The sequence below is a fragment of the Vidua chalybeata genome, chromosome 10 (assembly GCF_026979565.1).
Source record: "Vidua chalybeata isolate OUT-0048 chromosome 10, bVidCha1 merged haplotype, whole genome shotgun sequence".
In the NCBI taxonomy this organism is placed as follows: domain Eukaryota; kingdom Metazoa; phylum Chordata; class Aves; order Passeriformes; family Viduidae; genus Vidua; species Vidua chalybeata.
In genome coordinates, this window is record NC_071539.1 from 15,182,920 (window position 1) to 15,196,446 (window position 13,527).

Sequence of the window (13,527 nt, forward strand, 5' to 3'; positions counted from 1 at the left end):
CAGTTGAGGTTTACTCATTTAACTTAGCATCAGCTTCCTTTAGAGCACTGGCCTACATTATCAATTCAAGTTTTGCCACTGACTCCTGACACAGTTTTATTAAAAAAAAAAGTTTTGCTTTAGTCTAACATAATGATATTCAGAATACTGTTTCAATTGCATAACATTTATTTTTGGCCTCTTTTAAAGTTACATTTTAGGAGTATCTGTATGACAGGTAGGTCTGCGTAGGATATGGTTAAAACAAACACTGGTGTGCTGACTTGCACACTTACAGGAAAGATTTCTTCATTTAACAATGGGCGATCTTTGCTTCTTGTGAGAGAACCTCACAGCCAAGGTGCTGAACTGTCAGTGATAGCTGCAGTGCTAAGTTTAGAAGGAATAATAGTAATGACAATGCACAGTGGCTTACTTCAAAATGCTTCTGCCTGTCGTTTAGCTGTCATGCAATCTCATTCCACAGAAGACAGCAATATCATTTACTACATTTGTTCTAACTTTGGGTGTATTGTAAATGAGGACTGACTAACACTGTTTAGATGCACAAGCTTCATGATGATCCACTTGTCTTTTTAATTAGCATTTCAAATAGAGAAAAAAAGTATTTATTACAATTAGCAAACTTCTTTTCTTTAGTTACATATCTCTCCTGACAATCATCCCAAAATGACCTGCATAATTTAGCTTAAGTTTGCTTTTTAATGCAGGTTACAGACGAGTGACACCTAGCTGAAGGGGGAAGTACTTTGAATATGCATGGTCTTCTATTTCGTATGTATCTTCATATTTTCATATGTAATTAGATATTTGCATTTTGAACTATATTTCTTGACAGAAGCCCAAAAAAGTAGAGTGCGTAAAATACACAATCTATACTACAAGGTTACTAGCAGAATTGAATAATTTTTCAAGTTTCAGGTCCTCATGAACACATTTAAGATGTTGCAAAGAATTAAACACAGTTCACCTGTGTTTCCAGCCCTCTGAAACACCACTGAGCAGGGAGATTCTGTTCTGTATTGCATTCACCCTGTATGATGCCAGGAGATACCATCACTTCCCTTGAGCTCTGGCATGTTCTCAATTCACTGTTCTGACCTTAATGAAGGGACTACTTGGTAACTGTGTTGCTTAATCTTCCAATGAAATAACTATTAGAAGATATGTATCTGTGGATTGTATAGGTTATATAAGTATTAAAACAAATTAAAAAATGGAGAGACTTACAGAAAAATAGGAATATGTTATTTTAATTAAGCAAAAACAGAGTTATAATCACTCTTTCTAAAAATAAAATTAGACTCTTTATCAATCCTTAACATCTGCATTTAATATTTCTTCTAAACAAAAATACAGATGTGATTATGTAGCAAATTACAGTCTTTGACAACGTATAGTATTTACGTTCTCTTACACTTACTTTAATTCTAATTTGGTCATTAATACTTGATTCATTACTGCAACATGTTACTTGTAGTAAAAGTGCCACAATTGAACTATAAACATGACATTGCCATCTTAAAACTGCTTTGCTATAAACTGTAGAGAATATACAAAGTTGTTGTGGTTTTATCAAAATATACAAACCCCCCCAAACCTAACACAAGCTAACAATATTCTTTTTATGAACTATACAGTTATAGAAAATATTTGTAAAATTATCTTTGTATTTATAAATATTCTACCTTATTTGCTTTGGTCTATATTTATCACCATACAAGTCCACTTAGAAGATATCTTTGAAACATCTTTACACTCTCCTGTGTTTATTATTCTATTATCCTTATTTAAATGGAACCAAAGCTGCCATGAAACCAGTATTTCTCAAAGGGTTCATAGCATTCACCAGTGACAGAATAAGTAAGTGGACTGTATTGTTACTTCAATCAATACTGTATTATCATTTAAATTGTAGTTTTATTGTACCCAAGCTATAGTTTCTTTTAAAATATTCAAGAAGACAAAGTTAAGTAACAAACTGTGAACCATCACGGAGAATGAAGTTGAGAATCACTAACCCTGTCATGACCTAATTTTTTAACACTTCACAGGAATGAACATACATGACTATTGGAGATGCAGATACGGTACAACAGAGCCCTATCATATAAAATGCAACTTGCAGACATACACCTGCTTGGACTTTTTTAAGCATCTCAGTTAAAATGAATCACACTTCCACAAAACAGTATTAACTGGAACATTTTGGTGCTGTCTTTCAAAAGCCCATTCTCCCAGTTCTTAGTGAACTGTGCAGCTGCAGGCTCACCATAACCCTTCGGTGTGGCAGATGAGGGAGGCAGGAAGGCTGACACTCCTTCCTCCAGCAGCCTGCTCCTGGCCCATCTCTACTGTGGCCATGGAACAGTGCTGGAATGGTTGGTGGGATCACTGAGAAGGGACATCTGAAGGTTAAATGTTGCATTTAAGGCATGGAGATGACAGGGAACCCCACAAACTGGTTCTATGCTTGTTTATACACAGGGATAGCTTCAGGGATAGATATGGAAGCAAGAGTCTTATTTACCTACTCCTCTCAAACTCAAAGTATTTACGGGGAGTTGCTCTATTGTTTGTGTCCAGGCATTATTCCAGGATGAGGAGGGAAACTGTCTATATGTCCTTCTGTGGAGAAGAACTGTATTTCTAAAAGACAAGAGTTGCAGACCCACCAGGAGGTGGACATTTCTATACAGGATTTCTGTTTCATGAGAACAATTTTCTTTAGACCAATGCACCTGAAGAGTTCACCAGGCCACTGACATGGGGATTTATGCAGTTTGGAAGACTGGCTATAGCAAGTTCCACTGAACTTTTATTAAATGTCTCAGAGATATATAAATTGGGAATACTCCTCACACCTCCACTCAGACGTAACAGTTATTAAGGTAACTACAAAACTGAATATGGAAAGGAAAAGAGTAGTTTAAAGTCCTGAATATGTTTCGTAAAGGCTGAGTCACAGAAAAGCATGGCAGAACTCAAATGTACTTCGGCACACCCAAGCCCATGAAACACTTCCCACCTTCACTTTAGAATACACAAGATTACAATTATTTCCTTTATAAACACGTTACTTTTGTTAAAAAAAAAAAAAAGCAATATATGGTTTCTGCAGCAAAAATTAATTCTACAGAATACACCATGAACCTACTTATTACTTTTGCTTTGAACCATTCTGATTCAAAACCAGAACTATAAAATAGTTCAGTGACTAGTTTCTTATGATGTTAAGTAGAAGGGTTTGGGTTGGCCATTTTTCTTTCTCTCTATGCTAGAGTCTGTTGTGGCAAAAGTATTTTGGGTGTTCCAAATTAAATTTGTATTATTGCAAATACTAGTTTTTCTGTGTTATGTTTTCTTTTGCATATATTGACACACATTTAGATGAAGAAATTTGATCTGATACGTTTTCCCATTCAATACATCTTTATCTTCTCCAATATATAGTTTTGGATTTTTCTTCTCTTTTGTTCAGCTGTCACTCAGAGTATAACTTCTGGAGTTACATTTTGTGTATTTTTCACTTCACTTCCTTCTGAGCCAAGGATATGTGGATTTTCCAAAAGTTTAGTGCTTTCATTGCAAAACTGTTCTTTTCTATCTTGTGTGCCTGGACTTTTGAATAGATGTTTCTTCTGGTGCATTCCCAGAGCAGCTGCAGTCTTGCAAATTTTGGGGCACTGAAAGCAAGCGTATCCTTTTCCATTATGTTCACGTACGTGCCTTTGCTCATGGTTCCTTTTGGTAGAAAGATACAAGAAGCTCTGAAAGCAAAACTGACAGTGGTAGCGTTTTTCTCCAGTATGAATTCTTTCATGTATTTTGAGTGTTTCATTTAAAGTGAATGCCTTATTACAGTATTGGCAGACAAAATCTTTGACACCCAGGTGAATACGTTCGTGCTTCTGTAGATTACCAGGAACTGAGAAACATTTACCACAGGTTTTACAAGTGTAGGGCTTTTCCCCAGTGTGACACCTCATATGCATTTTTAAAGTGGATGGACTTTGAAATTGTTTTTGGCATAACTCACAAATATAAGGCTTTGAAGCAGCTGCATGCCAGTGTACATGTTCTTGAGCTTCTGCTGTGGAAGACTGGTCTCTTTCACAGAGCTCACAATGAAGATTAGGCATTTCTCTGTTCTCCTCCTGGCTGACCACCTTTTCCTCGGGAGCATTCCTGAGTGCATACTCTCGACTGTATGTGTTGTGGCTTTCCATACCAGTGTTCTTGCTTCCGTGCTTTTTCCTCCACTTGGTCTTTTTCATTTTTCTTAGCTGCTTGGATTTCTTTTTTGGTTTATAGTTATAATAAGGTCTCCAGGGTTTATCACTGGAGTCCTGGTCACTAACATCATCACACATTTCTGTCAGCTCCAGGCATTCTGAGCTGTAGAGTCTAGATGGGCTTTTTTCTTTTATCTCCATTTCTGGTTCTTCAATGAGATTGTCCTGTTTGGACTCGTGTTTGGATTTTCGGCCCCTTTTACAAAACAGCTTAGATCCTAATATATGCCTTTTTACAATGGCTTCATTACCAATTTTTACTGTTATCTGACAAAGAGGTGCGACATTGCTGTCAGCAGATGTTCCAGGTAAGGCAGGCTTCGCGATATATGTTTCAGTTTTACTGGATTCTTGGACAGTATTTGTAGTTTTGCTACATGAACCTTCAGATCCTGTCATGTGCTGCGTATCCTCAGTTGCTTCTGCTCTGTTGTACAGCAGTGTTTTCTTTTTCTCCTTAATAGTTTTTGATTTTGTAATGCACTTCCCATAATTATCTGACCCATACTTACAGTCATCACTTACTGACTGACTGGGTAGGTTATTTGAAGATTCTGTCTTACTGTTTTCTATGGAAGTGACTGTTTTACTGTGCATTATTACTGATGAAACTCTGCTACTGTGCATTATAACAGAGGGTGCAGAACTGCTGTAACTGATGACAGAGGTTGAATTTTCATTTACGTTTGCTAAAGACACAACTGAGGAATCACACTCCTGTGAACCTGAGTCATTCGCAGCAGTGGAAACTCTTTTTTCAGCTGGCAGGAAGTCCCTCTGCAGGTCAGAATTTAAGATACCTACTCCTCCAGAGAAAGAATTCTGAGTATTTGTGGAAGATGCTGTATTATTACATGAAGATGTATCCAAGGCCAGAGTTCTGTTGTTTGATATTATACTATGTTGAAAATTCAGTGGTGGTAGCTCAGAGCTAAGAGAGCTCGGAATGAAACAGTTAGTAGAAGCAGTTTCATTAGCCTGGGTACTTGTTGGAACATTTTCATAGGAAGAATTTCGATAGGATTTATAAGGCAGTCGCCTGCATTTCATAGGTAAGAGTCGATACAGTTTGTATGGGTACATATTTGGTTTTAAACCCCCATTGGCCGTCTTTTTATTTACTGACAGGCGATGGTCAATAGCATGGAAAGACTTCTGGTGATTTTTCAGTATATAGTAAGTCATGAAGGTCTCCAGACAGAAAATGCACTGGTAGCGCCTCTCTCCAGTGTGCCAGATCTCATGCCGGGTGCGGTACTCAGCTAATGCGAAGACTTTATTGCAGTAGTGACAGGGGTATGTTCTTCTCCAGGAATGCACATTTGCGTGTCTTCGGAGGCTGGACAACGTGACATAACTACGCTTGCAAACAACGCAAGTGTATAGTATCTGCCCATCAACGACTTTAACCAAATGATCTGTTTCTGGTAAAGTGCAGTTTGCATTAGAACAATCAGTGATGCTGTTTTCAGACAACAGAGGCTCTTTGTTCGCACAGGAGCTTCCATTCCGTCCTTCTGTAGCAGTACAGTTATCTGCAAAATTTTGTTCATTTCCGTTGTGAGCCGGTAAGTTACTTGATCTCATGCAGACTTGTTCATGACTTTCCAGTATATTTAGATTTGCAAATTGTTTACTGCAGTATTTGCATATGAAAGTTTCCTGATGCTCTGAGTGGAGCTGAAGGTGAGCAGTGAGTAACACCCGGTCATTGAATGATTTTGCACAATAGTTACAACTGTAAACAGGCGGAGTGACTGTCGCCCCAGATGCAGAGACATTAGCAGAAGTGTTTTCCTCTTCTCTGGATACACGTAAATCTCCTGGTTTATTTTGAGATTTTGGAAAGGAATTAATTGTCTGATCAGTAACTGCTTCGTGCTGGGCTTCTGCAGTGGTTACGGTAGAGGCTGGTACTTTTGCTACAGCCAAACCAGTACCCTGGGGCTTAAAGGCTGACTTAGGAGTACTACCTGCTTGTTTTCCCTGCTGAATGACTGGGGTGGCTTGGTGATTTTCATAGCGGTCCTCACCCACCTGGTATGAAGGGCTGCTGTCCTGATCAACAAAAGGTGCTCCTTGTGAAGTATCTCCCCCAGAAGAAACTGCATAGGAGTGTTCAGCCAAGGTACTGGCTGGTTCAGCATCTTTGCACACATCACTTCTGTCGAGGCCGATGCTGGGAGCTTGTATTGTGTCAGATACCTTTTTAAAGCTGGCCCTCAAATCAAGGGGAGAAAACAAATTGTTTTCTGTTTCAAAAATTGAGAATGCATTTGTAATTCGTGGTCCATTTGTCACAGCAGAATCTTCATGTCGCTTTTCATGTTTTTCCTCTTTGACAGTCCCTTTTTCATTAACACAGTATGAATAGGGACAGGGGGAACTTGAAAAATTTACATCTGTAAGATCTTCTAGAAATGATATTCCCAGTTTTTTCCCTGCAGCTGCAAGGTCCGTTACAGTTTCCTGCCTCTTAACAACTACTGTGGAACTGTAGATGTAGTTCAATATCTCTGTAAACACTTCAGCTTTGAGATCATCTAACTCCAGTACATGACCTGAAATACAGATAGTACGACTCCAAAAAATGTTTTTAAAGTAAAGGCTTGAAGCTGCCAGCACATTACTATGGGCTTTAAATTTGGTGTCTTCCACGATTATGGTGACATCACATAAAATACCCCGAATGCGCTGTTCATTTAAAATGGAAAGTACAGTGTCACTGTGGAAGTCGTCCTTGAGGTCCTTTGAATGGGACATGACTGTCATCTACAAGAGAAAAAAAAGTAAATTAGAAGGCATTTTTCATCCATTTCAGTTACACATTAAGTTTATAGTTCTAGTTTTTTATGTATTTTTTAGTTTATTAACTTTTAAAGTTTAAGAATGAGTAAAATTTTGTCGTAATATTTCAGGTTTAAGTCATCTTATATTCTCTGGTGTCAACACCATGCAGGAAATGTCTGTCTAGATCAAGGAGGCAGGAGCACCAGTAGCTCCTCAGCAGGAGGCAGAGGATCCCTCCCACTCCCTCTCCGCTTGAACGTGCTGTCCATCCTGAGCCTTCACTGAGAATGCAGCCAATGCCTTTTGATGCCTTTTGCTATGCCAGCGGGTGCAGCTGCTCAGGGTCACCCTGAAGGACTCCCTGAAGCCTGGATGGAATTCCTCAGCATGCCACGGAGGGACCTGGCACAACTGAAGGAGAAGGCTGTGTTGCCGAGGTTCTGTGCAGAGCGAGGACTTTGCTTTCTGGGTTGTTTGTCAGACACCGACTTCACAGCACAGCTGCATCTGACCTCCCTTACTAAGCTCATATTTAAATCACAGCAAGAGAGTCTCAGTTTCAGGGTAAGGCTTTATAAGCAAATGAATGCACAAGGAACAAAATTTGGTAGACAACAGTGAAGTACCCATAACACTGTTAACAGATTTTTTTTGAATAGTAATTAAATTCACTCAATAATTTACACTACTTTAAAATGACTGAAAAGTTCTGAGTAAAACAAGTAGAAAATAATGGAATAACAAGTAGAAAATAAGAGAGTTTTTTCTTCAGTTATAGTTCATACTTAGTGTTCACGCTTTATAATTAGTGTGTTCTTAATTTCTTTCAAATAATAAGATTTAATTGCAATAATAAGTACCATTAAATAACTGTTAATATATAATAATTAGGTTTAATGCTGACAAAAACTATTTAGATTCGCCACTGTTACTATATGAATATACTGGTTAATTCCATTGAGAAAAAAAATGCAAAATATGAATGAAAAATAATCTGAAAAAATTGATTAATTTGTCAGTTGAATTTGAATTTTGATGATTTTTGCCAACTGAATTTTGTATCTGGTGAAAATCTGTTTTCACCAGATGATTTTTCTCAAATTCAGATCTGTAGCACATAACAAGGTTTATTCCTTTTCCCCCCGTGTCTGGAGTAGTGTTTTGAACTAGTACTGTCCATTTCTGACTTCAAGTCATGAAGAAATAGTTGTGCTAGTGGAACTTACCAATCACTACTGTTATGAATGAAATTCTATATGTCTAATTTAATAAACAACAAAACTGAATTTAGCAGCAATTTTAATTAAACAGCAATTTAATATAAATGAATACAATCAAGTATATGAAATATAATCAAACATATACAAAAAATTTGGCAGTGATTAATTAAGTACGATTAAGATTCATGTAAAGCATAATCAAAACCGGCCGGGGTACAGGGAGGGCTTTTCTCCCTGCCTCATGTATGAAACAAAGTAATCCAAACTGAACTTATATACTGTATGCTAATACATATTCATCAATATTTTTCTGTAAATCTCCTCCTATTTTTTGATTCTTGAAATCTACATCACTATACTGCATAGCTCCATTTGTTGTTAGGGGGTCTCCTGGCTTTTTGGTGGTCTTTTCAGAGGAAAGCTCGCTGTCTTCCTCGCTGCCCTCTGAATAACCTTACAGGTTGCACATGTGCACTAAGCTTTGTGCTATGTAAGTAAGCATTATGTTCCAAAAATAAGCCTTACTATTTCATAGATAATACCACAACTTAGATTCCGTACCTGGAATTGTCCCAACTTTGTTCATCCCAAGGCCAATTCTGTTTTGTGATCTTGCTTATCTCAATACTACATCCTGTATCCTATTTTTCACATGTAATATCTGCAAAGGGGCCCATCTGCTTTGTAACACTAATCACATATACTTTTCCTTTATTACTTTATAACAATTATTTTCTAAAATATTGATATAGTGACAATTTAAAATGAATCATATCCATTTATCACATCTACAGTAAAAAATCACACTTCTTAAAGATCCTTTTCTTTAAAATTGTGGAAGTAAAAATGCATCTTAAAGTATATGACTGACAGAAATTTTGTAAGACAGGCTAAAATATTACAACACTTTAAGTTAGGATTTACCTTCTAAACACTCCATCTTCTGCTCCAAACTTTGATTTAAAAATTTTTAAGCTTTAAAATTTTAAGCTTTAAAAATTTTATTATGACCTTTACCCTCAAATACTTTACGTTAAGAATGCCAATATATAAAATGGGTTTGATCCAAATGGCAAAATAAAGGTTTGATACATATTCACGAGGCAAACAGCAGTGGCCATTTAGAACACATTGGTTCATTCACCCAAAATCCTGGGAAGTAATCTGTTCTAGAAAATAGGGCCTTTATCACAAAGTTAAGTAATACAAGTCATACACCCCTGCTCTAACTCATATAATTACACTTTTATCACAAATTCACAAACTACTTCCCTGCAAATCAAATTACACAAAAAGTAGCAACAACTTTACTGTGAAGATAAACCCAACATAATAAGAACAAGACTCTAATTTGGTACATTACAGATGAAGTAAAGTAGAATTATTACTGATTTTGGAAGTAAAAGTTTTACCTTGCAGCATGGCCGCTGTTTCTATCAGGAAAGGAGTTGTCTATGCAAATAGTCAAAATTTCTAATAAGCTGAGAATTTTCAATGCACAGAATTCACAACAAAACTGATTCACAAAAAGTATCTCTGATGTTTCCCATGATGTGCCATGGGTGTCAGGAAATGAATTCATCAATATAATGGTGATATAAACATACATGAATATTATTTTGTTTATTTGATCACTCTCAGCAGTTGTAAATCTAGATGCAATATTTTGTGCCTTGAAATTTTAAAATCATAGCTTATGATGAGTTTGTTTATGACATTAATTTGGCTTAAAATAAGTGATATTTATTCATTTGGAATGGCAACCTGAAATTCACAGTGGTTAGATACAGTTATCTGCTTTGGTTGGGTATCTGAAAACTCAGATATAACTGTAGATAGTTTGGTGTGTGGAGTCTACAGAAAGCATACTGACAATTCTTTTCTTCCAGCAAGCAGCCACTATTCCATAATTGATTCCTTTTTTTCATTGACAATGTCTGAGATTACATCTGACTTGCCCATGTGATGTGGTATTAGAAACCAACTGTCAGACATCAAAAACATTTCACAACAGGAGCTATTGATAGGGTTATTTCTTGAGTATAGGAAATAAATGATGTCAACTCTACCTCCCACTGAACTGCCCCACAGGAACTTGCCTGTGTTTTTTGTTTCTTTATTGGAGACAGCTGGTTTTAGTTCAAAGACACATCATCTGACAGACTGACTGCACAGTGTATCAGACTGCTAATGCCACGCTGAGAGGCATACAAACCCAAGTGGGTTTAGTACAAGTCTTATTATTCAACTAATTATCTTAAAATTTATCTTCCTAAGGACAAAAGCGAGCATTTAAAATTTCTACTTGCCATGTACATAGATTGCCAACTTTTGGAGTCCTGGACAATTTGGTATGCTCAGTAAAATACTAGATTCCTTGTGCCAATATTGTAGAAAGGATCATTTGCTATTTGGTCACTTAATTTTTTTTTTTTTTTTTTGTGTGCTAAACTATAAGCTAGGTATCTCATTGGAAAGTTATACAGAAAAATTCCAGAGCAAATCAGTTTTCAGAGCCAACACTTTTTCCTTCTTCATCTCAACCTACACATACCTCAAACAGTCCATTTATTCATGTCTGTAATGATTCTCTACTGCCTTTTATTTTACCTGTCTCGCTTCTTGCATTTGCAAAAACATGTCTGAAATGCTATAAAATCAAAATGCCCTACCTAGCACACACATATAAATGGAGTATTTTAGGAATTTTTTTACATTCCATTTGCAGGTCATACTGTAAAATGAAAACCTGCTCTTCATTTTCCAAGGGAGCACTACCAAGAACCAAGATACATGGAGATCAAACTTTTCAGATGTGTTAGTATTAAATACGTTTCATTAAAACACTGGAAAGTCCATTCAGAATGTAACTACTCTTCTGTATGATTTTTATTTTAGAGCTACAGAAGAAAATTTAGTTTTATTGTAAATATTTCCCAAAACACAAATAAATACTATTTGACCTATTAAAAGGCAACAAACTCCTCAGCCAACTAATCCCTCTTTTTTTCCCACAAATCTGTTAATTTAATACTTTTTACTCTCAATCCAGACATAAATCATTTCTTAGGAATATGAACAGTACCTTTGTACTGTCTTTGGTACACCTATGAATAACTTCAGGTTCAGAACAGCAGAATTTTTGATTGGGGGTTACAGTACTATTTGCATATTTTCTGCAAAAGCAGTAATAGACTTAACCTGTCCTTAAAAGTTGTTTCAATCACTTGGAAAAACAAGATTTAAATGTTCATCTGAAGCTTAAGTGTAATGGTCAGTAGGTTTATTAAATTATGTAACAGTACCTTTTCTGACATCAACAGAACACCACTCCATGACAACAGTCACAAATGAGAGCAAGCAGTACTAAAAGTTAATGTCAAGATCAGAGATTGATGCATCCAAACACAAATTTGACTACTTATGCCTCACAGATGACACTGCTAATTATAAATAGAGAAACCAGCTCTATGTGGACACAGCTGAGAATAGAAGCTACTGTTAATTTTTATATTAACATTACTCTGAAGTCAACAAAGAGTTCAGAAGTTTTACTGGCCCATGAATACCAAATACAAATTTTTTACTGCCACAGAGAACTATTACAATCTAGGAATATTCTTTTAACTTCTTCTTATCTTTTGAAATCCACTGCCAGGCGAGTGTACCCCATTACACAGGAGATTTTTCTATTCCACTTCAGTCAGCTAAATTTGAAAGACAAGCTAGTGGCATAACAAAAAAACTCCAAAGCACTAGGGGCAGTTGCTAGTATTGAGGCAAAATCAAAACTAGCAGGATGAATTATGAACTGTAGTAAGAATTCTCCCTGTTTTCTTACTCCGTGAATTTCTACTGGGATTTTAAAGCGCTAATATATTCTGGTACTAACCACTAGGACACTACAGAAATATGTTCATTCCATATCTTCCTTATGTTCAGTTTCACCGCACTCTGTCAAGGTACTCTGAAGTCTCTGTTTTGTTTCCCAGCTGAGGAGGAACATTCACCTGTATCTTAAGTCTCCTTAAGGATGCTGGTTTTGTTCTAGAGCCAAAATGGAGTTAGGCATTACCAACAAACAAAAAACCCCAAACAAGTATATCCCCCCCCACCCCCACCCCACATCGCCCCAGCTCTGATCCTTGCTTACCTGGAGACTTACTGTCCAACCATCACTGCTACGGTGACTGCCCAGTTTTTTATGGAATCGTTTCACCAGTCCTGTGTCGGCAGCAGGGCTGCCTGGATCAGGGTGCTGCAGCCTCCCTGCAACCTTGGGCATGCAGGGCCGTGTTCATGGTGTCTAACGATGTTAATGATGCCTAATCACTTTCAATAGCTCGCAGGAGCGTGTAGCTTAGTGCTCACTCTACAGACCTACAAGTTACTTCTTCAACTGATTTGAGAGACTTTCTCTTTGGAATCTCTCTACTCAAATCCTTCCTTCCCTGTTGCTATAGAACAGCACTACTGTAAATGTTTTTTTATCAGCCTCGCGCTTTCCTCTTTTAATTCAGACAGCTGGGGGGGGCTGGGGTGATGGAATGTAGCCCAAGAATATGGCAGTGTTAACAGACCTCTGATGCCCCGCGACGAAGCATTCTTTCAGAGCTGGGACTCTTCCCCACTATTAGCATCCCGACCTCAATTCTCTCACTCCCCTCTTTACGCTTCCCATGACCTCTCCCACGGCACGGAACAGCCCGTGCGGCCTCGGCAGCGCCTCGCTCGGACACGTAGGACGAGTCCGTGCCCGGGCGCTCCGTGGCCGCTCCGATCCCAGCACCACGGCCCTTCCCGCCGCGGGTGGCCTCCCCCCGGCCCCGGGGCCTCCCCTCCCGCCCCCGGCCCGGCCGCCGCCGCCCGCGGGGGGGCGCTGCCCCCGCGCAGTGCCGGCCCGGCCCGTCCCGCGCAGCGCGGTGCGGTGCGGGCTTCGCCCAGCGCAGCCGCGGGAACGCGGGGCCCGCGGGCGGCGGCTGCCGTCAGCTCCCGTCCCGCGCCAGCTGCGCGCACGCGGGCCCTGCTGCGGCGCGGCGGCCTCGCGCTGTTTGTGCGTCTGCGAGCGGCGCCCCCCGCGCGGGCCCCGCATCGCGCCCGCTCATGGCGGAGCCGCGGCGCCCGCGCGGCCCCTCCCGCGGGAGCCGCCACTGACCTGCCGCCGCTCCGTCCCCGCCGGCGCAGCCTCGGCCCACGCGCAGTAGCGCCCCGTCCCCGCGCCA

General features: G+C 39.1%; 1 protein-coding gene across 2 annotated transcripts; it reads right to left on the reverse strand.

The window, feature by feature from the left end:
* Positions 1 to 1,237: 1,237 nt before the first annotated feature.
* Positions 1,238 to 13,527, reverse strand: ZBTB38 (zinc finger and BTB domain containing 38). Of its 2 annotated transcripts, none has more exons than XM_053951692.1 (2): positions 13,461 to 13,527; positions 1,238 to 7,067 (listed from the first exon to the last, which is right to left on the reverse strand). In XM_053951692.1, exon 2 carries the CDS (start codon positions 7,065 to 7,067, stop codon positions 3,489 to 3,491), a length of 3,579 nt encoding a protein of 1,192 aa, XP_053807667.1. In that variant the 5' UTR covers positions 13,461 to 13,527; the 3' UTR covers positions 1,238 to 3,488. The 2 variants fall into 2 exon arrangements, with proteins under 2 accessions (XP_053807667.1, XP_053807666.1); XM_053951691.1 differs by lacking the exon at positions 13,461 to 13,527 and adding an exon at positions 12,459 to 13,052.

Coding starts and splice junctions, on each gene's coding strand:
- ZBTB38 (XM_053951691.1), bottom strand. CDS start 12,590: ATGCCCAAGGTTGCAGGGAGGCTGCAGCACCCTGATCCAGGCAGCCCT. Junction 7,068..12,458: donor GTTGGACAGTAAGTCTCCAG/GTAAGCAAGGAT, acceptor TTTCTCTTGTAG/ATGACAGTCATGTCCCATTC.